Source organism: Pipistrellus hanaki (assembly GCF_964339955.1).
Source record: "Pipistrellus hanaki genome assembly, chromosome: 2".
Taxonomy (NCBI): Eukaryota; Metazoa; Chordata; class Mammalia; order Chiroptera; family Vespertilionidae; genus Pipistrellus; species Pipistrellus hanaki.
Genome location: NC_140504.1, coordinates 182422614 through 182449579, shown reverse-complemented (window position 1 = coordinate 182449579; position 26966 = coordinate 182422614). Strand labels below are relative to the sequence as shown.

General features: G+C 58.0%; 1 protein-coding gene across 1 annotated transcript; it reads right to left on the bottom strand.

The window, feature by feature from the left end:
- Positions 1 to 1789: 1789 nt before the first annotated feature.
- LAPTM5 (lysosomal protein transmembrane 5) lies at positions 1790 to 26966 on the bottom strand. Its single transcript, XM_084874361.1, has 8 exons — positions 26784 to 26966; positions 10465 to 10558; positions 9689 to 9765; positions 8151 to 8279; positions 6834 to 6956; positions 4731 to 4826; positions 3931 to 4023; positions 1790 to 2269 (listed from the first exon to the last, which is right to left on the bottom strand). The coding sequence occupies exons 1-8, from the start codon at positions 26865 to 26867 to the stop codon at positions 2180 to 2182; spliced, it is 786 nt and encodes a 261-aa protein (XP_084730487.1). The 5' UTR covers positions 26868 to 26966; the 3' UTR covers positions 1790 to 2179.

Sequence of the window (26966 nt, the reverse complement as noted above, 5' to 3'; positions counted from 1 at the left end):
GGCACGCTCAGGCAGGCCCGCAGCGGCTCGGCCGGGAGGAAGAGGGCAAGAGGTGGGGGAGAGAAAGCATTAGTGAAGAGTTCGAATCCCAGGTCCAACCACTCCTAACGCCAGGAGTGCCTGGGCTTCTCCTTTATGTGAACTAGAAGTTCCGTGACCACCTTTTCCTAAAAAACAAACTTAGCTCATTCAGGTTTATGTTTCCTGCAGCCATCTCCTTCCTGTAATGTCCTTCTTGGCTAAGGTCAGACAGGGTGGGCTTGCAGCCAAAAAGCCCTAAGGTCCCCAAGGCTCCTCCTGATCCAGCTGACCCAGGCCCCAGAGGTTACCAGCCTCCCTCCAGCCCTCCTGACTAGTAGCCAGACTGGGCTCTGGATTCCAGCTCCCCTCCCCGCATCTGCAGGGGCCGTCCGTATCCTGCTGCTTTTGCCTAGAACATCCTGCCCCACTTTGTTCACTGCTGCCCGCTCAATCTTCACTCAGCTTGGTGACACTTCCTCCAGGAAGCCTTCTCTGACTGCCTGACGCCCCTCAGACTTTCCCCGTCATGGTGTTGGCTGTTCCTCGAGCGATTATCGTTAGTTATGGGTCTGTCGTCATCCACCCTACACTGTGGGTAACGGGAGGCAAGTCTGACCCATCGCAACACCCACCCCCGTGAGCATCTGGATTGGGGTGGGTGCTCTCCAGGTGAGTGGAGTTCCCACCTTACCTGGGAGACATCATGATGTGTACATGGCCCGTGATTTGTAATCAAAAACAATGCCACGTCATGGCACTCCCCAGCTGGCCATGCTGCCCTGGGAGTCTATGGAACAAACAGGGTGTGTGTGTGTGTGTTGAGGATGATGGAGCCCCGCCTATTCCATCTGTGAGGAAGCACATCAGCCTAAGAGAAGCATGTTGCTGCTTTATCTCTGTCACACACAGAGCCATTTGGTGAGGTGTTGGCACCGAGCCCTCTCCTTCTGTACCCCCCACCACACCCGAGAGCCTGCCCCTATGGCCCTGTCTCCACCTTTGGGTCAGCTCCTTCGGGAACCCCCGTCCTCAGGGAAGCAAGCAAAAGAAGGGGTGTTGGGGCCAAAACCTTCCGTACAGCCCCACCAACCCCAGCCCCCAGGGCACGGTCTGCACTCATCAGGGTTTGCCTGTTTTGACTGAACCAACCTGTGGATTTAGTCCAACAAATGGATTTGCCTGATTTCAAGGCTGAATTTCTGCTTGACCACAAGCATCGGGCAGCACCGGGTCACTGACAAACAAACTGGCGTTGGAGGGACTGAGCTGAGGAATGGACTGGTTGGTGGCTGGTTACTAGAGGTGACCGTGGTCGAGGCGACCCATTTCACGGAGTCCACGGCTGTGTGACTGCCCTGACCACACATGACTGTTCCAGCCACGTGTGACTGAACATTGACGGTGACAACTCTTAAGCAAAACAATGTGTGTTCAAAGTGACTGCTATTCCCTGGAACTAGCTATTGAGTGATGGTTTGGCAACTGCCTGGATTTTCATTTGAATTAACCATTATTCAGCCACTCGGAAGTACTGAATTGGCCGGTGTGGGCAGCCAGTTACTGGATCGGATTGAATTATCTGACATCTTCTTATTGAAGTTATTCCCTATTCTAAATTGGCTGGGTTGGCTGACTCGATCATTATGTAAGCAAGCTATTTGAAGACATTGAACATATGGATTTGGCGGGGGGAGGGACTCATCGATGATTACTTCAGGAAATTGCTGTGTGAACTGACAGCTACTTACAAAATCAGCGCGACGGACTGTTGTTGTTTTACTGAATTATTTTACTGAACTGACAAGTTTTTAATTTGTCAGCCACTTGGTTATGCTGGCCAAGCTGAAAGTTATTGAACCAAACTCAACGAATTGAGAGTGACCAATTGTTTAAATAAACATCAAAGCTGATCAAAATAAGCCACGTGTTGTTAGAGCGAATCTTCGAGAGACCCAAGGCGTCCGTTAGCCTAAAGGGTTGACCCAGCGGTGAGCGTCTCCCGGGCCCCACGGGAAAAGCAGGCCAGCAAGGGGTACACAAGCGGATTGTCCTGAAGTCGGCTGGGTGGCTCTCCCGGGCCACCGGGGCTGCCAAAGCGAAGAAGTGCTTTGCGAGGCAGCCCCGTCCCTCCCGGCACTGGGACGGGGGCCTAGCGCCATCAGACCTCGGAGTACGGGGGAGGCGCTGGGTCCCCTTCTGGCGTCTTGGATGGCAGAGATACGGCTTCCTCGTAGGATGGCAGGACCACCTGGGAGGGACAGAGACGAGGGCTGAGGACTGGCCAGAAGGAACCACCCCTCTGACAGAAGGATGCCATGGTTGGCACACCTTGTGTACCTACTAGGTGCCGGGCATAGCGTGCACCACACGGGTGCGGTTTCTGCTCCTGTCGTGAACAGGCTTGTCTCTGCATCAAGCCCCCTCTGCGTGTCTGACAACAACACACATTTTCCCTGAGAAAACATTCTCCATCCATCTGCTTCCAGAAGAATCGGCCCCATCCCTCAGATGGACGGGGTAGACAGATGATCTGGACGGGGCCCCTCAGAGTAGAATTTCATCCCCCTGGCTAGCTATAGTCATTGGTTTGGGCATAGGCTGGTGACCCAACCGGGTCCAATCGAAGCTGCTTCGGGGACTTCCTTTCTGCTGGGGCTGCTGAAAGGGTGGGATGTCAGCCCTTGGGATTGCAGCAGCGACTTTGCCACCATGAGGAAAGGGCTGCCTCAAATGGAGCCTCCACTGAGGAAAGGAGGTTCAAACGATGGAAAGGTTGACATTGAAATTGGGTCTCGAAAGAACTGGTGGCCCAGAAAGAAGCTCACTACAGACTGATTCATATGCCTTTCAGCACAACGATTATTGCTTGTCTCATTTTTGATTCTGATAAGTATATTTCCAGTAGGACAGGATCTCACTCATCTAGGGGAAATAGTGAACAACATAGACTGATGAACAAGAACAGACCCAGAGATAAGGAGTCATGGGTCAGACTGTTGGACCTCAAAGGAGGGTGGAGATAAAAGGGAGAGATCAACCAAAGGATTATGTGCACACATATGAGCCTTACCAGTGGTCAAGGACAATAGGGGGGTGGGGGCATGAGTGGGGGGGATGGTGGATTGGAATGGGGATTGAGGACAAATATGTGATACCTTAACCTTTTAAATTAAAGGAATTAATTTTAAAAATAAAAATAAATTAAATAGCCCAAAACAAAAAAACAAACAAACAGAAAAACGGAAAGGATGAGGTCGCATCTGGATGTCGGGACTCAGCCAGGCATATACTGGACTTTCCAGTTCTGTGAACCAATACAGTTTTCTTTTTTAAGCCGGATTATGTTGGCTTCCTGCCACTTGCAACAAAAAAGCCATGTCGAATACAATGCCCGTCTCACAGATGCGGACAGCGAACCACAAGCCATTTAAACCAGCTGCCCTTTTCCCATCCCTTCTCCCAACAGCTGTTGTAAGGCCACCTTTCCCAGCTAGCCTGGACCAGCGGACAGTGTAAGACTTGGTCAATGTCACCTCCTCTGGGAAGCTTACCTGACACCCGGATGAGACCAGCCCCCTCCTCTGCTCCCATCGCCCCTGCACAGGCCCCTGTAACCAGATCTCTGTGTCTGGGTTCGCTCTGGACTGTACCCTCCTCTAGAACGGGGTGGCATCTTCGTTTTTCTTATAGCCCCAGGGTTGTATGTGAGGCCAAGGAAGAGTGAGAGGCAGGGAGTACTGGGTGCATGCCTGCACGAAAGAACCCTAGATTATCAGAGATCTTGGGAGTTTGTCTGGTCCAGCCCTCCTCTTACAGGTGGAGAAACTGAGGCACGGCCAGGGAGAGAGACCTCCCCGAATAACATAGTGAGGGGCAGACCCAATGCTCCCCGAAACCCCCCAGGCTCACCTTCGGCAGCATCTTGGAGCTGCTCTTGTCCTCGGCCGAGTTCATGCACTTGATGAGCCGGTAGCATCTCCACACGCACTTGAACATGTAGACCTAGAAAAGGCCCCGGTCAGGCTGAGCGATGCTGACCTTCCTCGCTGCCCCCGCAGCCCTGAGATAGGTGCCAGGCTTCCTGGGAAGACCCAGCTCACCCTGGGAAGGCAGCATCCTTCATGCTGCTGCTGCTCAGACCCTTCTTCTGGTTGAAGGGGGGCCTCACCTGCCAGTCCTAAGTGCTCCAGGCATCCCCCTGGTTACTACCCCACAGACTCAGCACAGGAAGGGGCTTTTGGAAGCTGCTGAGCCACCCTCAAGCCCCTGCCAATAGTCCTGCAGACCCCACTGTTCACCCGGGGGCCTGGGAGCTCACTTGTTCACCCCTAGGGCCTCCATCCTCCTGTTTGTCACCATCTCTCTAGAGACTGGGACCTGAACTGGACTCTGTCCTCTGGGCCTGACCACTCCAGAGAAGAATAAGACAACTCTGCGGACTGAAAGGTCCCAGGTTCGATTTTGGTCAAGGGCATGTATATTGGTTGCGGGCACATCCCCAGTAGGGGTGTGCAAGAGGCAGCTGGTCGATGTTTCTCTCTCATCAACGTTTCTAGCTCTCTAGCTCTCTCCCTTCCTCTCTGTAAAAAATCAATAAAATATATTTTTTTAAAAAAGACAAAAGAATAAGACATCTTCCCTCCTCCCGCCTCCAAACAGTCCCCCCGCCTCACCGCCCCTCCCAGAGCCACGGGGCAGGCGCTGCTCACCTTCAGGATGAGGACAGCGATGAAGGCGACAGAGAAGATGATCATCATCTTGACGAACTGGTTATAAGCCATCTCCTTCTGGCTGGGCAGGTAATTCTGCAACAGATTTGGGGGCCATGTCAGTGCCTCTGGCTACACGTGGAAGAACGACATACCTGCTCGCCGCACACGCAGGAACACGCATGGCACAGCCACTACCCTGGCTGATCCTGCAGGGGCCCCGGGAGGCAGGTGCTGCTTACCATCAGCCCCAGGTGACGAAGGAGCAAACCAAAAGAAGCAGCTGCAGCCCCTGCCGGCCCGATGGCCCTCACCTGACGGGGCCCCACCCCTGCTGGCGGTGGCATGCCCTCCTTGGAGCAGGCTTGGCTGATAGAACCACCGGATCCTGAACACTTGGGAGGGCCCTCCCCTAGGGGCAGCTCACAGCAGAGCTAACGGGGGCCAGGTCTCTGCTCACAGCAGGACAGCCTCTACAGCGAGCGTGTCAAGCCCGCGGCCCACAACGAGTATTTTCGCAGCCCAGCCAGTATAACGGCATGTAAGAAATGTTTTAATAAAAATTCCATAGCTTAATTTTTACAACATCCTGTTATACATAATTATTAATAACAAACTACAACGTTCGCTAGTGACTGATTGCTGTAATCGTGCTGCATTCATGTCCCTTCCTCTCCGATCAGGAGCGCCATTTCTCTCCATTAACACTAGGGTGAATATTTTAGCAGCCGATGGCCACGTCGTTAGTCTTGTACTGACTTGTTTGGTGCATGCAACAGGAAATATTTCGCTTTCGGAGAACAAGAAAAATAGGTTTAGTTGTGTTACGCTTATTAATTTGTGCCATTATTCAGTGTTTGGTAAGTTAATGTCCAAGAAAAAAACATTAATTTTTATTAAAATGTTCTATTGTTTTGCCCTAGCTGGTTTGGCTCAGTGGATAGAGCATTGGCCTGTGGACTGAGGGTCCCAGGTTCAATTCCGGTCAAGGGCATATGCCTGGGTTGCGGGCTTGATCCCCCAGTAGGGGGTGTGCAGGAAGCAGCCGATCAATGATTCTCTCTCATCATGGATGTTTCTATCTCTCTCTCCCTCTCCTTTCCTTTCTGAAATCAATAAAAATATATTTTTTAAATGTTCTATTGTTTTATGTTAACGATGACTCATTTATTTCAGCCCTTTGTGTTCAGCATGTTTCCATCGAAATAAGCCTACGTTTCTTTGGAAATTGAAGCCTTTGTTTTTTTTCGGCCCACACAAACTTACACCTTGCTCATGTGACCCTGTTAGCCTTTGAGTTTGACATGCCTGCTCTCTGGCATGTGCACACGTGTGCACACATTTATTGACACCCCCCCCTTCAAAACCCGGAGCTCACTTCCCTCCCCCAAGCGTGGGCCAGACTTGGGGCCTCACATCTTTTGGATAACAGAGGAGGCAGAGGTGAGGGTGACCTCAGAGACAGCAGTTTTCTCCTGGCTCCACCCCTCAGACACTCACGGGGCAGAGGGAGCCAGCAGCCATGCCATGAGGATGCTCAAGCTCCTTATCCAAGGTACACAGGCTGCGGGATGGAGGCAGAGGGCTGACAGACCCATGGGTAAGCCATCTTTGGGGGGGTCCTTCAGACCTAGCCAAGCCCTCATCGTCCGCAGCCCCACCCCATCTCGGCTGGGACCTCGTGAGAGAGAGACTCTGAATCTGAACCACCCCACTAAGCCGCTCCCAAAGTCCTGATCTCCAGCCTCTGTGTGAGACGAGTGCTGTTGCTTTAAGTCCCTGTTTGGGGAGAATTGGTCAGGCCATAATAAAAAGATAATGTAACCTCTGTGGTGCGGTTCACAAGGCAGGGCTCCCTCTGGGATGGGGCAGGGCTACTCCTAAAGCCCCGTGTCTGCCTGGCTGCTTCCCTGTGTCTCACCTGCCTCCCTCGCTGTTTTCTAGATTCTTCCTGAGCGCTGCCCCTCCAAAAACCACTCATAAAAGAATCCTCCTCCCACGCTCCCCTCCGGCCCAGCCTAAGCACGGAGGCACAGAGAGGGGAAGCAGCGTGCTCAAGGCCACACAGCCGGCAACCCGAGTGGGCCCCGGGCCCAGACTCACCATGTGGTTCATGGAGTTGAAGTTGAGATAGGTAGGCACTTCCATGTAGGAGCTGCAGAGGGTCAGGATGCTCAGGCAGAAGTCCAGCAGCTGCAGGGTTAACACCGGGACCTTGGAGGGGTGCTGAGGGGGACAGAGACAAGGAGGAAGACAGACCACAGTTAGCCCCCAACCAGAGGCCCTGGACCACGGGGCAGGTGGAGGGCCCTCGGCCTGAGAGGCTGTCTCGGCTACAGCGTCCAGCAGCCCTCCAGTCCCCTGTGCCCAGAAAGAAATGGGTGCCCCTGGCTCAGAGTTCGTGCCCAGGGCAGGTGGCAGACGCTGGGACCAGAGCCAGGGTCCTGACCCCCTTTCCAGGCCCTTCCACAGTCCAGCTCCCCGGTGTTGTGAGGGAAATGTGGAAAGCAGTTCTGGGGAGCCACGTCAGCGAGTGGCGCAAGCCAGCAAGGGCATCTCACGTGTGTGTTCAGCGTGGCTTTAACCGTCTTCCTCTCTCTTTATTTTTTTTTTAATAAATCTTTATTGTTCAGATTATTACAATTGTTTCTCCTCCCTCCCCCCTCCCCATAGCTCCCTTCCACCTGGTCCCCACTTCACCCTCTGCCCTTACCTCCCCCCACTGTCCTCAGCCATAGGTGTATGATTTTTGTCCAGTCTCTTCCCATACCCCCCACACAGACACCCCTTTCCCTCTGAGAATTATCAGTCCCCTCCCATTCTATGCCCCTGGTTCTATTATATTCACCAGTTTATTCTGTTCCTCCAATTTTTAATTCACTTGACTTTTAGATTCACTTGTTGATAGATATGTGTTTGTTGTTCATAATTGTTGTCTTTACTTTTTTCTCATTTTTCCTCTTTTTAAAGAACACATTTCAGCATTTCATATAATCCTGGTTTGGTGGTGGTGTACTCTTTTAGCTTTTTCTGATCTGTGAAGCTTTTTATCTGCCCTTCAATTCTGAATGCTAGCTTTGCTGCCTCGTCCCTCCTCAGTTACAAGGAGGGACGAGGCAGAGCGGGCTGAAGGGGGGCCCACGCCCTTCCCCCCGCTGTGGGCTCACGCTGTGGGCATGTGCTGAGTGCTCCCCGTGTGTGAGCACCTCTGCACCCCGTCCTCAGTCAGTGCTGCCAGGGCGCAGTGAGCAGCTGGGACTCCCAGGTCCATTCCCCAGAACAAGGAACTCTGGGACACTTTACCCAGGGACTTGCTGAAGGTCACCAGCTAGGAAGGGACTCCGGGGGCTCCCTGGCTCTGCCTCAGCCCTTCCCCCCACCCCCAGGCTGGGTGGGCCGAGGTGGGGGCTGGGTACTCACAGCCCGGCTCCGGGAAGCAAACTTGAGATAGGCAGGCAGCTCCACGTAGGAGCCCAGCAAGGTGAACAGGCACAGCAGGTAGTCCATGATTTGCAGGGACATGAAGGGCAGCAGGTACTTCTCCCGGTTCTGAAAGGCAGGCCCGGCGCGGTCAGGGCGTCTCTGGCACACGTCCCCGTGCCCCCACTCACCAGCAGCTCCCTCCCAGCCCACTCTCCCATCCCCCGTGACTCCACATGCCGTCCCCTGGGTGACGCTATGAGGATGGGGACAAGGCAAGACCCTGGCCCTGAATGCAAGGAGCCCTGGTATCCGGGAGACACAGAACGGTCCCCATCTACAGAGGGAAGAGCTCCAGGGCCTCGAGGAGCAGGTTCGGCTCAATTCCCTTTCAGGAACTCCACCAGGATGGGCCATTTTACAGACGAGAAGGGATCAGAGAGGACTTCCTGGAGGTGGAGGCACCGGGTAGACGTGGAAGGGTGGGAAGGGGGAGGGTAGTGGAGGCAGACGAGCCAGCAGTGAGCTCCCTCTCCTTCAACCGAAAGCAGTGACCTCTGTGGGGCTGGACTGCCTCGGAAACCACAGGTGGGACCAGATCACAGAAAGGGTGGTTTTCTGGTTTCTCAGGTGGTTGTCTAAAACCACTCAGGATGTGGCCCAAACGACCCAGGCCGGTCTCAGAGCCTCCGGGGACGGCCCGGGTCCTTTGATCGCTGGGCCCTTTGCGTTTCTGCCTAAGCACCGGGGTGCCGCCCTGAACAAGGGGGAGCCCGTCCCTGGGGCGCAGGGCTGGGAGCTGGCACTGGCCAGGGGGCGAGGGTGACATTGCATGCAAGGTGGAAGCATTCCAACCTGGCACCACACCCGGGGCTCCCTGTCCCGGCCCTGAGGGCTCCAGGCCACTGTCTGCCCGGGAAGGCCCTGCTTCCGGTCCTGGCTTCCGCCTCCCGGGGGCCGAGGGGCAGTGGTTCCTCTTTGCAGGAGGCTGAGCCACAGCCCCGCGGTCTCCTCTGCTCACCGACGAACTGAGCTGTCCACGTCTACACTGGCCCCTCTGCCTTGGCTCCTCTCCGGGTTACACAGTGAGCAGGCTGCCTCCTCCCCCCTCCTCACTCCTCCAAACCGCTCTTCTGCCACCCAAACGCCCTGCCTCCATTTGCATTATAAAAAAATGTGGGTCACCAGGGATGATGTCTAGGGTATAGGTGGGGTCTCCCAAAATACCCACCGTCTCAGCAGCCAATTCTGCCCACCCACTGGGTGTGACTAGGATAAGGTGACCAGACGTCCCGATTTTTAACAATTTGTCCTGCATCCCACGGCGTTTTAAAAATATTACAATACTATTTTTGCGTTCTATGAAAATTTTTGTTGCTCCATCTAGACCAAATTTTTAATCAAAAATCCCCCGGGGCCCCCCCCGTCAATGGTGTCCCGCTTTACCAATGTTAAAATCTGGCCACCTTAGACTAGGAGGGGGTAGGAGGGCAGTTGGGGCTCCCCAAGTCCTGCCTCTTCCCCCTCAGGATTCTCACCTTGACCACGCCAACCAGCAGGCTCAGGCTGATGACAAAGAGCATGGTGATGAGCAGGAAGCTGGAGATCAGGTCAGCTGAAAGGCAGGGAGAGCAGTGAGGGACCAGAGGTGCCCGGGGAACCCCGCCGGGGTTCCAAGGGCCACACTTTGGGAACCACTGGTGTGGGAGCCCAGGGAAGAAGGAAGCCCAGGCCCTCCCCTCAGTAGTTCTCAGTCTTAAGAGGCTACAGCGATGCAATCATAGCATTTCAGGTGACACAGAGGGTATGTATGACACGGGGTCCCGGCTGAGGCGGGGAGGGCAGGCTGGGGTCTGTGTCAGTAGGGTGAGGACTGGGAAGACCTCTGGGGGGGCAGCCTGTGAGCTGAGCCACAAGGCACTCAGGCAGGGGCCTGAGACAAGGTGCGGTCAGAGCAGCAGGAGCTCGGGCAGCCAGGACAGCCTGGAGGAAGCCAAGAGGGAGCTTCAAGGACCTGTGTGGCCAGCAGGTAGGCAGGGGCTGCGTCTCACAATTTTATTCTGGCTCAATGGGCAGCCTTGGCAGTGTGGGCAGTGGGGTCCTCCTGTCCCCTTTCTGAGCTGGTTAGGTTTGCAAAGCGCCCTCCCGTCCGCTCCCACACCTGGGCCAGGCGGGTGGCATAGGCTCATTGCCAGATGAAAGATCTGCAGCTCAAAAAGGGGAAGTGGCAGAGCCTCAAACCTCAGCCAGTCTGCCCCCGCCAGGGCCCCCTCCCCTCTCAGTCCCGGCTCCCCTTCTGGTCCCCGGGACCTACCGATCCTGAGGTAGCCCATCTGGGAGACTTTGCAGGAGGCTTTGCCGTGGGCCACCTCCACGGCGTGCTCGATGAACAGCAGGACACTCATGATCTGGGGGCAGAACGGAGCATGCGTCAGCGGGGTCAGCACTGTTCCCCCTCTCCCCAGCCCTCTCCCTCCTCAGGGGCCAGCGGGGCCTGGGAGGAGGGTCCTGGAGGAGATGGGAGGGCAGGTCAGTAGAGCATCCTGATTAAAGTTCTGCCTGAGCAAGCTCATGATCCGGGTTCTTCCTCTTCCCAGCTGAGTGGCTTGGGCAAGTTAGTGGCCTCCCTGGGCCTCAGTTTCCCCCTCCGGAAAAGGAGGGTACCGGAGCAGCCACCTTAGGAGGGTCTTAGGAGGAGTCAATGAGAACATCCCCAGAGCTCTCAGACCCGTGTTCCCATCACAGGGGTCAAAGGAATGCTGGAGGGCAGCCTTGGAGAGAAGGTGGGGGCTGAGCCTGGGTCTTTTCTAACCGCAGGCGCTGGTCATCAGGGGACCTTAGCCACGGCGTCTGAGCAGGAGAGAGCTTCAAGTTCACGGAGTCGTCAGCACAGGCCTGGGAGCATCTGACCCATGAGTCCCTGGGGTGCCCTCCACAACCCGTTCCTTCTGGCCCACCTGCCAGGTGAGGACAATGACAATGCCTGCCTCCCAGGCTGCAGTGGGACGGAATTCACTCACAGTGCTGGTGGATCTAAGCCACATGTGTCAAACACAAGGCCCGCGGGCCAAATCCAGCCCGCCAGGCCTTGCAATGTGGCCCGCACCGCGCTGTCATCACTGCACTCCGCTGTCAGTTTATGACATTGTCAGTTTATGACTGTTCAGTAAACCATTCGGAACGCGATTTAGGCTGGATTTTAGATTTTGGCCCCTTATCTAATTGAGTTTGACACCCCTAATCTAAGCACTCAGCCTGTTTCCTATCATTACGGTTATCCCCATTGGACTACAGGCTTCTGTGTCTCTCCTGTTCACTGCTCTGGCTGTTTTATTTGATGAATAAATGGGTGGCTGACTGGATGGATGGATGGATGGATGGATGGGGAGAGAGAGGGAGGGAGGGATAGAGGGAGGGAGGGAGGGAGGGATAGAGGGAGGGAGGGAGGAAGGGAGGGAGGGAGGGAGGGAGGGATAGAGGGAGGGAGGGAGGGAGGGAGGGAGGGAGAGAGGGAGGGAGGGAGGGAAGGAAGGATGGAGGGATGGAGGGATGGAGGGAGGGATGGAGGGAAGGATGGAGGGATGAATGGAGGGATGGAGGGATGGAGGGATGGACTAATGAACCCCATCCCCTCAGGGGACCCTGGCAGAGAATAATGGAGAAGGGGCACATCTGATGGGGGTGAGTATTGAGGTGGCCCAAGCCACTGACGAAGTCCAGCCACAAGCCTCAGTTTGAAAGGCCTCGGGGGGCACCTGTCCATGCCCTCCCCCTTCCCCTGCAGGCGTCCCGGTCACACAGCCTCTATCCACATGCTTCCCGCCACGGGGACTCGGAATATTCCATCTGTGTCCTCGAGGAGGCCTCTGCCCTTCCTCCATCACACACCCAATTCTCTGGGCACCCTCTGCCCACGCTGAGAACCAGACTGTCTCCTCCCTCGCAGCGGGTGTCCGGCCTCTATTAGCACGGCTTATGTTTTTTGTTTTTGTTTTTGTTTTGTTTTTTAAGTTAGCCTTTTATTTTTTTATTTTTTAATATATTTTATTGATTTTTTACAGAGAGGAAGGGAGAGAGATAGAGAGCTAGAAACGTCGATGAGAGAGAAACATCGACCAGCTGCCTCTTGCACACCCCCTACTAGGGATGTGCCCACAACCCAGGTACATGCCCTTGACCAGAATCGAACCCGGGACCTTTCAGTCCACAGACCGATGCTCTACCACTGAGCCAAACCGGTTTGGGCAATACGGCTTATGTTTAGATGGGCCTCTAGGCAGCCCTGCCCTGGCAGCTCATGCTCAGCTGACAGGCAGCCCGACCCCACCATCTGTTTCCCCAGGCAGACGGTGCGGTTATTTTAGCTCCGACACAGGACTCGGCGGGTCTTCCTGCCACGTTACATCCTGTTCGGCGGGGCAGAAAGGGGCAACACAGAGCAGGAATGCAGGGCTGGACTCCAGAGGGAGGCAGGGGTGGGTGTGAATCCGGGTCGCTGTGTGACCTTGGGCAAGTCACTCCGCCTCTCTGTGTTCTCGCCGGCACGTGGCAATCCCTGGATCCAGAGGGAAAACATCCGGTTGTGTTTGGGAAGAACTGAGCCTGGGGCCTGGCAATAGGGGCTCAGCAGCATCACCGGATTGGGGCTCATTTCTGAGGGATGCCTATGAGCCAAAGATAAGGTGACCAGACGTTCCGCTTTTGGTGGGACAGTCCGGATTTTTAACAATTTGTCCCGCGTCCCACGACGTAAAAATCGGGACATTTTTAAAACGCCGCGGGACGCGGGACAAATTGTTAAAAATCCTGACTGTCCCGCCAAAAGTGGGACGTCTGATCACCTTAGCCAAAGAGGGCTGGTCGGGCAGTCCCAGGGGCAGGTGCCAGGGGCTGGCCGTGAGCTTGCTCTCGCTGCCCCCTCCGCCTGGGTCACCAAATAGGCTTTGTTTCACCAGGAAGGTGAGAGCAGCCCAGACCGGAAGGCAGACGCGGCGGGGCCTGCAGCTGGCACCCATAGAAACTGCCCTGAGGGAGAAACGCTGCTTCCTCAAGCCCTCTCCCCCCAGTTTCACCTTCAGTGAAAGAAAGAAAGAGAAAGGGAGGCGGACGACAGCTCCGTCTAGGACCGAACCGGGGACAGGGCCCTGCGGGGTGAGGTGCCTGGGAGTGTGCCAGCAGGGCCCAGAGGAGTCACAGCCGGGCTCAGAGAGACCCCTAACTTCTCCACGGAGACGCCCGTCCCCCCTCCAGGTGTCTCCGTGGACAGTTATCTTTTTGAAATCTAGAGAATCCAGGCTCGTCCGCGATCTGGGACGAAGCTCAGAGTCAGAGGATCTCAACCTCCAGTTTTGGGGAAGAGCCTTTGTCCCCTTCTTGTATAAGCTCCCTCTGCTTGTTTTATGGGCTCAGAGAGGCTCGGTGGCTTGCCCAGGGACACACAGCAAGCTGGGGACAGATGGAACTGAAGTCCAAGTCTCCCGGTGCTGCCCTGGTGCCTTCCCACCAGGCCTCAGTCCTGCCATTGGCGCCCCATCACGCCTCCTGCAGGAAGGGGAGGGACATTTGTGCAACCTGACTCCGCTGTGGGCCCGGTGATCCTCCCACAGCCCGGTGAAGGGCTGTGCTGCATCCTCCCACCCCCATTTCAAAGATGGGGACAGTGAGGCTCAGCGAGGTCCCGGGCTCCCCAGTCTGCAGTCTGTAGGGCCAGGATTCAAACTGGGGCTGAAGAGTGTGGTTCTCACCCCCTCTCCCGGTCCTCCCAGCGTCCCCCAGCCTCCTGGCTCTGTGAGGCCTGCTCCCCGCCCCCTCTCTCACGTCAGCGCCCCCGTGGAGTCAGAGAGGGACGCGCTTCTCCTCCTTCCCCTTGGAGTCCCTGTCCTGCCCGCAGCTTACGTAAGACGCAGCAGCGAGCACCAGAGCGGGGCGCCCTGTAGCCCCCCATCTTCACCCGTTTCACCTCCTCGGCACTCCTGTACAGGGAGAGGCGATTCCGTCCGCTTTCACCAGATGGAAACCCTGAGGCTCCGAAGGGCAGGAGCCAGCCCCGGGTCACAGCCCCAGGCAGCCTCGGGGCCTGACTCAGACCCTCCTCGGACCCCTAACCTCCCACAAAGACACAGGTCCCCAATCCAGGAGAAAGAGAGGAGACTCCACAGCCTAGATGGGATGGTGAGGAATCGACATTTAGGGAGCAGCCACGGTGTGCTCAGATCGGTACTCACAGGTCTGCACCACAAACTGCCAAACACTACCAGAACGGCAGCGTGTTCCCCGTGTTACCGATGAGGAAGCGGAGGCTCAGAGGAGAGAAATCACATGCTCTGGGGCAGGTGGTCCAGCTGGGATTTGAACCCTGGTACCTGTGCGCCCAGGGCCCAGGGCTCCACCCAAGGCCAAGTGGCTGCTCCGGGGCTCAGCCCCAGGTCACACCAAGCCTCTGCCCATCCTTGCCCAGCCCCAGAGACTCGGGGTTCAGGGCATAGCAGCTAGAGCACTACAGGGGGGAGGGGAGCTCCCCCACAGCCTCACTGCTGTCCTAGCCTAGCCAGGTCCTGGCTCCTCCCTGGCCTGTGTTCCCCTCCTCCTTCCCCCCCACCCCTGTCAACAAGCAGAGTCACCCCGTTTGCACCCAGCTCCACCGGGACGATTGAGCACAGGAGAGTCAGGGCAGTGGAACTTCTGCAAATTGTGGCGTATCGCACCCAGGCTCCAGCCCTGAGCTGCACCCTGCTCATCCGACCGCCCTCACTGCTCCACCCAAGCCTGGAACCAAGACATTTGCCATTTCGGAAAAGTACCTGGCTTACCTTCAGCATCTGCTGGGAGAGGCCCGGAAAACCCAGGAGCCCCGATTTCCCAGGCCATCCGCTCCGCTCACCTCACCCGGCTTCCACCTGGACACAGCACTGCCCTCTCCCTGAGCGCCGAGAGCCTGGCTGGGCCGTGACCCACACCCTCCTGGGACAGGGCTTCTCTCCTATAGAGCCCAGGCAGACAGCGCTCACGCACCCACTGTCCCTCCGTTACTGCGTCTTCCCTCTCCCTAGTCCTTAACTCTGCACGGGGAAACCATGCGGTGAAGAGCACGGTGCTAGAGTCAGGTGGTCCTGGGCCTAAGCTGAGCTTTAGCCTCTTAAGTGAACCGTTAACCTCTCTGAGCCTCAGTCTCCTCATCTGGGAAATGGGTGTAATAACCGGCCCTGCCTTGTAAGGTCACTCTCCGGTCGAATGGCAGGCGGCCCGGAGTCAGACAGACAGACAGACAGACAGCACGCCCTAAACCACATGTGTCAAACACAAGGCCCGCGGGCCAAATCCAGCCCGCCAGGCCTTGCAATGTGGCCCGCACCGCGCTGTCATCACTGCACTCCGCTGTCAGTTTATGACATTGTCAGTTTATGACTGTTCAGTAAACCATTCGGCCAGCGATTTAGGCTGGATTTTAGATTTTGGCCCCTTCGACACCCCTACTAAACCAGCACTGCGGGGCAGTGTTCACGAACCTTGTGGGTGTTCCTTCTTCCCCTTCCAGCAAATACTCTCTGAGCACAGGCCACGCCCAGGCCCTGGGTAAGCCAAGACCCTGGCGACGAGCAGGTGCCACAGTCCTCCGGGGGGACTGCTAAGTGACCAGTGTGTTCAGAGCCATGACCGGGAGCACACAGGCGTGAGGGTCCCTGAGGAAGCAGTGATCCCCGCCGCCCGGAGACCTCAGGGGGGATGTCACCAGCGGGGAAAGCCTGAGATGCTTTTGCCGGACAAAGAGCGGTTTTCCGATGGGGAGAGAGAAACGCGCTCCTGGAGAAAGGAATGTCATGTGCAGAGGCCTGGCACCTGGCAGTGCAGGTCCGGGGACACGGGCGGAACGCCTCTTCCCTGAGGGGGTCCCGGAGGGGGAACGGCGCTCGGAGAGGAGGAGAAAGCAGCCCACGGTGTCGCAGGGAAGTCTGCTGTGGAGCCAGGACCGGCCTCCCTCCTCCCGGGGCCACGTTAGGGCTCAGGCTGCCAGACTGAGTCAGTCCTGGCCTTGCCAACCGCCCTCCCTGCCACCCCCGCTCTCCATTCCTCTTTTTAGCCCTTCTCTCTGCTTCCCCCTGGTTTCTGTTCCCACCCCCACCCCCACCCAGCTCCTTCTTTCTCAATCGCCAGCACCACTTCCCCAAGCTGAGCCGCGGGCGAGCGGCCGGCGGGCGCTCTTGTTTGTCCTCCTGGTGGCTCTGAGAGGCCACCGAGAGCTTCAGCTGACAAACAGGGGCAGGGCCCATGGGAGGAGAGGGAAACCGGGCTGCAGGGGCACGGGGCCCTCCTGAGCATGGCCTTCGCCGTGGGACGTGATGCCACAGCTGAGTGTAATGGAAGAAGTCTGGCGGGGAGCCGAAACCGGTTTGGCTCAGTGGTAGAGCGTCAGTCTGCAGACTGAAAGGTCCTAGGTTCGATTCCGGCCAAGGGCATGTACATTGGTTGCTGGGGGTGTGCAGGAGGTAGCTGGTCGATGTTTCTTTCTCATGGACGTTTCTAGCTCTCTATCCCTCTCTCCTCCTCTCTGTAAAAAATCAATAAAAATATTTTTTTTTTTTAAAAAAAAGGAAGTCTGGCGGGGAGAGGCCCGCCGTGGGGACCGGGCTGGGAGGTGGGGGGACGGCTTGCGTGCCGCGGGGTCTGGTGTGGCGGGAACAGCCACGATCATGTGAGCGGTGATTACAGAGGCGGCAGTGGGTGTGGCCACGCTGGTGGCGATTAAAGTGATGCTGGTGAGTGGCGGTTAACTGCAGCGATCACTCACACGGCCTTGCTGCTGCTGCTGCTGCTGCTGGAGGGGGTGGTGACATCAGGATACGGGGGTGGTGATGAAGATGATGGGGATACTGGACCCCTTCGTGTGGGGCTCAAATGCCACTTCCCTCCCCAGAAGGTGGGCCCACTCTCTTGGCCTCCTGGCAGTGCAGGACCCAGCCTCTCAGAAGCAGGCAGACACCCCCTCTGAGATTTCAGGGGCTCCACTTGACAGATCAGCCCTCCGCGGGCCCCCGCCATGTCCCTGCGGTGCGAGGTCACAAATCCGTCCGTGACCTTCTCTGCTGCCTCCTGATAGGCCTGTGAGGTCGATGGCCCCCCACTTCCCCACGAAGAGAGCGGGGCCTGTGTGTGACTTCTCAGAGGCCAAGCTGGAGTCTCCCACAGATAACGCAGGCTGCAAACCGGACCCCCCCGGCCACACCCTTTCCTGTCCTCAGCCTGACCCTCCGCCGGGAGGCCTGGGGCTGCAGGGCCCCAGCACACCGAGGCCACCACCATCATCCCTGCTGTCAGCCTCAGCCTGGAGCTCCGTCTTCCCGACCTCCCAGGCTCACCCTGCTTTCCCTGTGCACCGCACCCCCTCCCCCCCAGTTTTCTGGAAGGAGAAGAGAACCAGACGCACCAGCGGCAAGAGGAAGCTCCCCGCCCCCAGCCCGCACTTCCTGCCGCAGCTAATCAGGGGGCACCGGTGGGGGCCGTTCCCCTGCAGCATTATCTCCGCAACCACATCCCCAGCGGCCCAGATACCATCGCGACTCCCCCTCTCAGAGCCTCAGAGCCGAGGCTCAGCTGCAGCCCCAGCCCGGCCGCCCCACCTGCCCAGAGCCCGCTCCTCTCTGGGGCTGCCGCCTCCTGTCCTCCCATCTCTGTCCCTGTCCGCTCCGCCTGCCGCTCTCCTCCCCTGGCCCAGCCGCCGCGTCTGCAGAACATAGGCCTGTCCCCAAAGTTAGAGATTCAGAGGACGGACTGGCCTGCAAAAGCACTGGTGAGTAGGAATCAAGCCCCAGGTCCCCGTGCAGTGGCCACGCTATTGGTAACTGCCCTAAGCTGGCAACGGCCCATATCCCCCACCCCACTCCCACCCCCAACAGGACAGGCAAATGCACTTTCTATGTTCATGACACACAATACTTGACGGGCGAGGGCAGAGGGATGAGCACACAGCAACATGGGGGAAGCTCGCAGACACACTGCTGAGAAAAGGAGCTGCACGTGTGTGTGACCTCACCCCCGGGTGGCCTAGAGCCTCGCATGTTGGGGGCAGTCAGTGGGGCAGGGGAGTGGCAGCGGCGGGAGGGATTGGGGGTCTCCGGGTGCTGGTCCTATCCTATTTCCTTATCTGGGTAGAGGTGACTGTTGCTGGGTCTGGCGTGGTGGTAACAGCTACGATCATGTGAGTAGCGATTGCACGGGTGTGCTCGCTCTGCTGAAGTTTGTCCAGATGTGTGGTGGTGATAGGCCAGTTACACATCCATAAAAGGTCTACAAAGGTGAAATAAAATAGAGACCCTGGGGCTGACCCCTCCTCTGGGTCAGACCCTGGAGCTGACCCCCCCCCTCAGCCGTGAGCCGCCCTGGGAGGGGGTGGGTGCAGGGAGCTCCGGCTTCTGAGAGGCGGTAAGTCTTGATGATTCTCCCAAAGGACATGGGAAGGTGCTGCAGGCAGAGGGCATGGCAGGCAGGAGGAAAAAGCAAACGTGGATGAGGTGCATTGAGGAAACGGCAAGAAGTTTCCCTCGGGGAGCTGTGACTGGGGGTGACCCATGTGCCTGGCACACAGTAGGCCAGGAAATGGTAGCTGCCGTGTGGCTGGGCTGGGGGAAGGATGTGGGAGACGCTGGGGGGCACAGGGTTTTCCGAAGGCGTGACTCTGGGGCTGGCGGGGACCGGAGGGAAGCGCTTGGGCAAAGGCCGGCTGGCCGCCGTGTGGACGCCCCGCACGCTGTGCACACCCGCAGCCTGGAACAGGGACCGGAGCACCGGACAGGGAGCGGCCCGCTCTGCCCCGGGGCCTCGTGGGAACGCCCGTGCGGGGCCTGTGGCAGCCCAGCGAGGCATGCCCTCTGCCCTCTGGCCTCTGCCCTTCCGGACCTGCCCCGATGAAAGAAGGCAAAATGGCAAGAAACGGGCATGGAGGATCAAGTTCCTGCCCTAGCTGAAACCGGTTTGGCTCAGTGGATAGAGTGTCGGCCTGCGGACTGAAAGGTCCCAGGTTCGATTCTGGTCAAGGGCATGTATCTTGGTTGCGGGCACATCCCCAGTGGGGGGTGTGCAAGAGGCAGCTGATTGATGATTCTCGCTCGTTGATGTTTCTAACTCTCTATCCCTCTCTCTTCCTCTCTGTAAAAAATCAATAAAATACATTTTTTTAAAAAGTTCCTGCCCTAATGACTTCCAGGGGCTTTCCACATGCAGGGAGGTGGGGGCAGGGGAGGGAGAGGATGGAGACTACATTATCAAATCTTCTATGGGCCGACACTCAGGGGCCTGACCTAAGCCCTAGTCCTCCTCCTCTTTGGGTTCTAGGGAAGTGGCCCGCACCCCACAGTCTATCCCCATGAACCATGACTTCCCTATTCCCGTTCAGAGCAAACACACCCGCCCAAACACACACACACACACACACACACACACCCGCCCCATGATGATAAGCTTTGCTCTTACAGCTGAGCATTATGGGAGGACAGGTCTTCTGAACGCAGACTCCCACCTCCCCCGCCCTCGCTTCGTCCTGGGAGGCAGATTCTGCTAACAGGACTGTCTGCCCCGTTTTGCAGGGAAATGGAGACATGTCTTCCCACGCGGGCTCCGTGCTAATAAGAGCCAGGCTCCCCGAACAAGAGGTGCGAACTCCCAGCTGTAAACGGGGTGAGCCACGGGGATGTGGAGGGGGCACCGGGAATGCACCATCAGCATCACTCTGCTCGGTGACAGCGCTGGGACGAGACACATCGCCGTGGCCGCACGGTGAGGCACAGCCGCCCAGAATCACTGTGCCCAACGCCTGAAGCCCACGGAACGCGCGTGTCAGCTGCCCTTCAATCAAGATTGCTTAAAAGAAAAAAGGCGATCGGGACGAGGCTCCCAATCGGATATTACAGCCGATGGTCCCCCCACCCCTGACCCCTCCCCAACCACAGTCTGGAGCACAGAAGAGCCGGCCGCTCTGAGCCTCCGTTTCCTCCTCTGTCAGGTGGGGGCTCTGGCGGCAGCTGCCATTCGTGGGGCACTCACTAGGTGCCAGGTGTGAGGCCACCTGCTCTTTTTGGCGTCTCCGAGCAGCTCTGCAGGTCATGGTCGCTGACCCCCATTTGACAGGGGAGGACACTGAGGCTGGAAGGGACACCCTGGCCCCGCCCGGGCTGAGGATGGAAGGGCAGGGAGCCAGCAGGCCCGCTCTGCACAGCTCCTTGTTCAGCTGCACGCCTCATTGGGTGTTCTGTACCCGCTTCCCCTCCGTCAATGCAGGGTCCCCTGGGAGACCCACACAGGCCTCACTGTGACCTCAGAGCCGAGTCCTAGTTCCAGACCGCTGCCCCAGCTGCAAATGACAGCCTCGCTTCCTGGGAGCTCGGGGACAGGGTGGTGACCAAGAACCCTCGGCCCCCCAGGCCCTGCCCTCCCGCCACACCGGTCTGAGCAGGCCCAGTCCCTGCATCAGGAGGACCCTCTCCCAGGCCGGTGTCTCCCCCCCGCAGAGGCCCTCTGACAGCGGTGAGTATCTCCCACCAAGGCGACCCCAACGACTGGACCACCACCGCCAGCCATTCCCAGAGCCTCCTCCTGCCCTTCCTTTGGGCCTGAGACCCAGGCCGCTGGGGAGAGGATGAGGCCCAGGCTAGGGTCGGGCAGCCCAGCTCACCTCACACAGGTGACTGACCTGGTGCAGCACCAAGAGCCTCTTTGGCCACAGAGGGCCCCGCGCGCCTCTCCCCTTGGCCTCATGGGTCCAGCCACCTCGTGGGCCCTCAACGTTTTATAAGCTGGACCCGTGCTCAGCAAACAGCGGCTCTTGAGCTACATGCAGCTCTTTGGCTCCTTGAGTGTGGCTCTTCCACAAAGGACCACAGCCTGGGTGAGTCTATTTTGAAGAAGTGGCGTTAGAAGAAGCTTAAGTTTAAAAAATTCAGCTCTCCAAAGAAATTCTAATCATCGTATCGTTGGTATTTGGCTCTGTTGACTAATGAGTTTGCCGACCACTGAGCTAGACGGTGGGATGCACAGGCCTGGGGTGAGGAGCACCACTCGTTCCCTCGGCCATGGTGCTGGGGAGAGGCAGACACCCCACCCTATCCCTTCCCCTCACCTCCCCAGCCCTGCAGGAAGGGCCCACAGGGCCAGGCCTCTCGCCCCACACGGGAGCATCAGGCGTGAAGGCTTCTCTGGCCCACACGGGGGCACTGGGCGTGAAGGTAAAGAACCTAACAGATTCTCATCTGGGGCTTTCACCGCCCGACCGTTGGGGCCTATTTTAAGGCCCCAAGCAGCTGAGATTTGAAAAGGAGCGTGGCCTCTGAGGTCTGCTCTGGCGAACAACGCTGGGCCTTGCCTGCCAGCTCCCGCCGCCCACTCCACTGGGGCCTCATGGGCTCAATACCTGGAAACGGTTACCCTGGAGACAGGGACTACTAGCCCCATTGAATGGGTGAGGAAACCGAGGCCCAGCCAGCAAAGAGGCCTGCCTGCTCAAGGTCACATGGAGTGTAAGTGATGCAGACAAGTCTGTGATCTCTCCTATCTCAAAGTGGAACAGAGAGAGGAGCCCCTGGAATTCAAAGAAGAAGAAAATCTGGGGAGGCTTCCTGGAGGTGGAAGCAAAAAGAAGAAATGAAGGGCATCCAGACACCTAACCACCCCTGGCCTGTGAGCCAGGAAAATAATTCATTTGTTCTCTGCCGGGCTTATTCCGCACACCTGGGTGCCAAGGCCTTGCTCACACCCCCTCCACCTCGGGTGACCCCTCCTGGACCTCTGTCTTCTCCTCTGTAAAATGTGAGGATTGGGCCAGGCAGAGATCCAGCGTTTTGCTATGAAGCCTGAAAGAAGCGAGGGACTTGGTCCAGTCCCACCGCTGGTCACCTCTCCCGCATCCCCCACCGCTCCTCACAGCCCTCCTTCCTCCAGCCCAGCCTGATAATGTCTCAGCATCACATGGTCTCCCCACCGCCAAGCCTTGCTCATGCTGTCCCCTCCCTTTCCTCCCCAACATACCCAAGTGAAGTCCTGCTCAGAGTTAGCTCTCGGGCCTCCTCCAAGAAGCCTTTCCTGGAGCCTCTCTCTCCACCAGGGGCTGGGTGAAGACCCCTCCTCGGCACCCCATCACCAGCGCTGTCACCCATCAGAGTCACAGTCACAGCGTTTCCGGGACAGACTCGAACCCCTGGAGGGCAGAGGCCAGGAAGGAGCCAGGCCTGGGCCCTGGCCCGGGGCCGAGCGTGAAAAATGAAGACATGTATCTGTACTCACTAGAGACTCTTGACATAACAGAGGCTGCTTTGCTTTTTTTTTTTTTCCCAATTTAAAAAGCAGTACACACTCGAGCGACCAAATAAACAAAGTAGCATTGGATTAGAAGCCAAAGTATAAAATAAATATGCCGGAGGCCAAGCTGATAAAAACATAAATCAGCCCCTTATTTATGTAATAAATGAGGAGAACTAACAAATGTCCCATGAGGAATTTAAAATAATTTATGTAGCCCTAACCGGTTTGGCTCAGTGGACAGAGCGTCAGACTGTGGACTGAAAGGTCCCGGGTTCGATTCCGGTCAAGGGCGTGTACCTAGATTGTGGGTATATCCGCAGTAGGAGGTGTGCAAGAGGCAGCTGACTGATGTTTCTCTCTCATCAATGCTTCTAACTCTCTCTCCCTCTCCCTTCCTCCATGTAAAAAATCAATAAAATATTTTTTTAAAAAAAAATAAAATAATTTATGTAGCGACGCTGCCCTCAAGAAGGGAGCACACCTCCCTCTTCCTTACGTGTGGGCTGTGCACAGTGACTTCCTGCCCACGAGAGCGGGGTGGGGGAGGGGGCGGTACAGTCACTTCACGGTGGAAAAGGCTGTTGACAGCACTCAGCCAGGGGATCAAGGTCAACAGTGATGTGATGTGATGATGAGCTGAGAACAGCTTTGCCTCTGCCGTCTTCCTCTCAAAAGCACGTCCCTCCAGTCCAGCCACGCGGAAGCTGTCAGGCAAGCCCCTCTGAGGGATATCCGGCACAGTGCCTCCCCGGTACCCTCACCACGGTCAAGGCCATCGCCAACGAGGAAAACCTGAGAAACCGCCTCAGCCGAGAGGAACCGAAGGCCTCAGGGTGACAGGGGAGGCTGGAGGAGCTCCCGGGACAGGAAAGGGGCATCGGGGACAGCGGAGGGGTCGGAACGAAGGACGGACTTCAGTTAATAACAGGGGACGGTACTAGCTCAGCAACTGTGACCCCTGTGCCTCCTTAATGTGAGATGTTGGCAACGAGGGAAGCCTGGTGTGGAGTAGACACAGACTCTGGGCTCTGTTCAACACTGCTCTGCAAACCCAAACCATTCCAAATCAAGAGGTCCTTTTTAAAAGCAGTCGTGCCCACGATACCAGAGGAAGAACAGAGAAAAGCTGAGAACAACCTGAGCTCACAATCCTATCACCCAGAGATGACTAGGGCCAGGGCCCTCCCTCCTCACCGTATCCTGCTGCTCCAGGGTCAGAATCACAGCAGCTGTGAGCTCTCCCCGAGGCAATGCACTTCCAATGGAATTCAAGGTCAGGGAAGGAAATCCCTCTGGGCAGAAGGATCTTCTAGGGCTCCCCCCGCCCCCCTACCACTGACTTAGGGCACACATAGGATCGCCAGACAAGCCAGGACCCACGTGGCCACTGTAAGAAAGTCCTCTCCTTCCCCTACCTGCGCAAGTCTGGGTTAGAAATCACCTGTGACCCAGCGAATCTTCTCCCCAAGCCCAGCAAAACCCTGCGGAAGGGCCTCCAGCCATCGGACACTAGAGGGTCCCTCCAGGAATAACGCTCCCTGTGACTCCATAGCGTGTAACGCGACCCGAGGCACCAAGGGCCCGATTTAACCCTCCCCAGAGGCCCGAGTCCACGAATAGCTCTCAATACGCTAGCGTGGTCACCCTCGGCTGGCTCCAGATGAAGGCGAGCTCGGTGGTTGACACATCTGGGCGGTGACTTCTCCTTTTCCATCCAGATGTTCAAGGCCCTGACAGCACATCTGCCACCGGCTGCTGGGCCACAGGAGAAGCCCTAGTCCCCGTCACAGAGTGGGCAGGAGGAGGACCCCTCCCCTCCTCCCTATTCCCCTCCCCCCCTCCCCCCACTGGAATCAACTAAGGACCGCAGCCCAGAGACAGCTGCTCGAGCCTGACAGACAGTTTCCAGGCTTCTACTCACACCTCCCACTCCAGAGCATCCCATGGCTGCCGTGTCTCACGCCGTAAAGTGTTTCTCCAGGGAGAGGACGTCGGCAACGTGTGGGAATGTTTTTGGTTAACAGCCGGGGGGTGCTATCGGCACCCTGTGGGCCGTGGCCATGGATGCCGCCAAACATCTCACAACAGACAGCTCCGGCCCCACAACCACGGGTTCGCTCTCCAGCCCCAAACATCAGCAGAGAAAGTCCCGGCTCTTTCCCTTGTCACTCCCGGCCCCTCCCGCCTCCTGCTCGCCAGCCGGAAGCTTCGAGGCGGGTCTGTGTAGTGTCTCCGGCACAAGCCTCTGTCCTTCGGCCTCCACGCCTCAGCACACCCCTTCTGCCCCACCCACACCCCACACCACGGGACTCTATGCCTCTGCCCAGGACACCACCTCCAAGAGGTCTCCCTTGATCGTTTGCCCGCAGATGGTCCTTCCTCTGAGGGCAGGCACTGATATGACTTAATGTGAGGACCTAAGGTGAGGACCTCAGGAGAAACCTTCAGATCACAGAGGCCAGAGCTTGTAGGGCAGCCTCCCACCCAGGCGGCCGGCAGGTGGCTTCGGCTTGGCCTGCACAGGGGTTTGTTGTTGTTTTTTTTTACCTCGAAGCAGTCACCAACTGGAAACATCAGAAGCTAAGACATCAAAGCCCGTGTTCCCTGTTTCTCTAAACACCAGGAGAGCCCACATGCCTTCATGGCAACAATCGGCGGAAACAGAGAGCAGCTGCCAGAGTGGCCCGGACAGGCCCCAGGCCCCCCGCAGGTCCGGCTGCCCCCCACGCTCACTCCCATGACCGCCTGCCCCCCCTCCCCACCCCCTGCCCAGGTGCTGGAGTTTGAGACCTCGGAGCCGGTCCACACCCCCTACACCTCCTTCCTTTTACAAAGGGAGGCTGAGGCCCAGGAGCGAGGCTTGCCCAAATAGGACGGCTGGCTAGTGGCAGAGTGGGGGGGGGGGGGGGGGTAAGGGTCCGAGGGGCCTCCTCTGCGGACCCACCCTGATCTGCCGAGAACGTTGGCGACCTCCGAGCTGAAGGGGCCACAGGACTTGGTGTGGGGACAGCCACGCCACCAGCCTTCTCTCAGCATCGCCTTGCGTTGGCAGAGGCCAGGCAGGGCGACCTCGGAGCGCCGCCCCAAGCCAGCGTCTGGGGGCTGCGGGGTGACTGCAGGTGACCAATACCCTGCTCGCTAAGAGGCTCAGCCTGCGTCAGGCACTGCCCTGGGGGTAACACTTGTGCCCCTCACAGGCGGCCCCCCAGAGGCTGCTGGGTGGCCCTTCCTTGGAGCAGGAAGCTGACATTCCGCGGGGTTTAGCAAGTAGCCAGGGCTGCACAGCTAGGGAGTGGGGAGGTGGGGGCGGGGCAGGACTTGCACCCAGGGCACCGTACCCAGAGGCCGTGTGCCCTGAAGAGCATCCTCACCCCTTGCAGGCTGGGCTCCCGCACCGCAGGCCCGCCGGCCTCCACAGGAAGCGGAGGCAGCCAGGCCTAAGCTCAGCGCAGCCCCCGCCGCCTGCGGGCTGGGCTGGTTTTGAGGAAGCCCTTCCAGGCTCCTGGGAGAACTGCTCCCCACAGGCCATGACTCACCCTGGGGGAAGGCGCCTAGGCCCGGGGGGCCGGGCACGGCTTGGAGTTATGGGGAGGGGGAGCGGGAGCCCCAGACCTCAGCCACTAAGATGGGGGACCGCTGGCCCAGAGGGCTATGACTCCCCCAGAGTCAAGGCTCCACACCAGGCAGGTGCACACCAGCCCCCGAAGTGGAACCGCTGGGCCTGCTCCCCACTCGGGATGACCCCCCCCCCCCCCAAGAGACAGAGCCAGGCAGGCCCCCTATCCATTAGCACAAAGCCTCAAGGCTTCCTGAGGAGAAGGCAGTGTTTGGCCGGCTGTAAACTCGAGGACTCCTTCCTTCCTCCATGAGGAGACAGAGAGAGATTCCGGGGGGGGGGGGGGGGGGGGGACGGGGGGGGGGGTAGCCATGCCTGTGCCTGGCCCACCTCCTGGCAGCAGTCCCAGCCCCCCGCTTCTCCCAAGAGTCCTGGCTCCCAGATCACTTTCCCTTCTAGAGTTCTGTTGCCATCCGGTTGACCTTGGGGCTGCTCTCTTGTCCCATTTTACAGAGGGACAAACTGAGCTTCTGAGAGAGCGTGAACTATGTTACCTTGCTACAAGGACCCCTCCTTCCACCATTGTTCGGCTCAGGCGGCTGCTACAGGGTCCCCTCCCCTACCGCCAGGGGACAGGGAGGGAGGTGACACCCAAGCAGGAGCCCACAGAAAGGTGGGGAGCAGCGGCCATCCGGTGGCTGCCCAGCTGGAGGGGCTCAGGAGACCAGAGGTCCCCCCTCTCACTCACACACACACTCCCCCGGGCCCCGGGCCCCGGGCCAGCCCGCACTCACCACATGGTAGATGGCCAGGGCGGTGGTGGCGATGCGGACGTTGAAGCAGCAGCAGGTCTGGCGGACGGCCGTGCCGAGAGCCATGGTGCCGCTGTCCCCTCCTCGGAGGCTCTGAGGGGGAAGAAGCCCGGCTCCCGGAGCAGGACAGAAAAGGGGAAGCTGCCACTGCCCTCCTCACTTCCT

Coding starts and splice junctions, on each gene's coding strand:
- LAPTM5 (XM_084874361.1), bottom strand. CDS start 26,867: ATGGCTCTCGGCACGGCCGTCCGCCAGACCTGCTGCTGCTTCAACGTC. Junction 9,766..10,464: donor GATGGGCTACCTCAGGATCG/GTAGGTCCCGGG, acceptor CCTGCCTTTCAG/CTGACCTGATCTCCAGCTTC. Junction 6,957..8,150: donor TTGCTTCCCGGAGCCGGGCT/GTGAGTACCCAG, acceptor TGTCCCCCTCAG/CACCCCTCCAAGGTCCCGGT.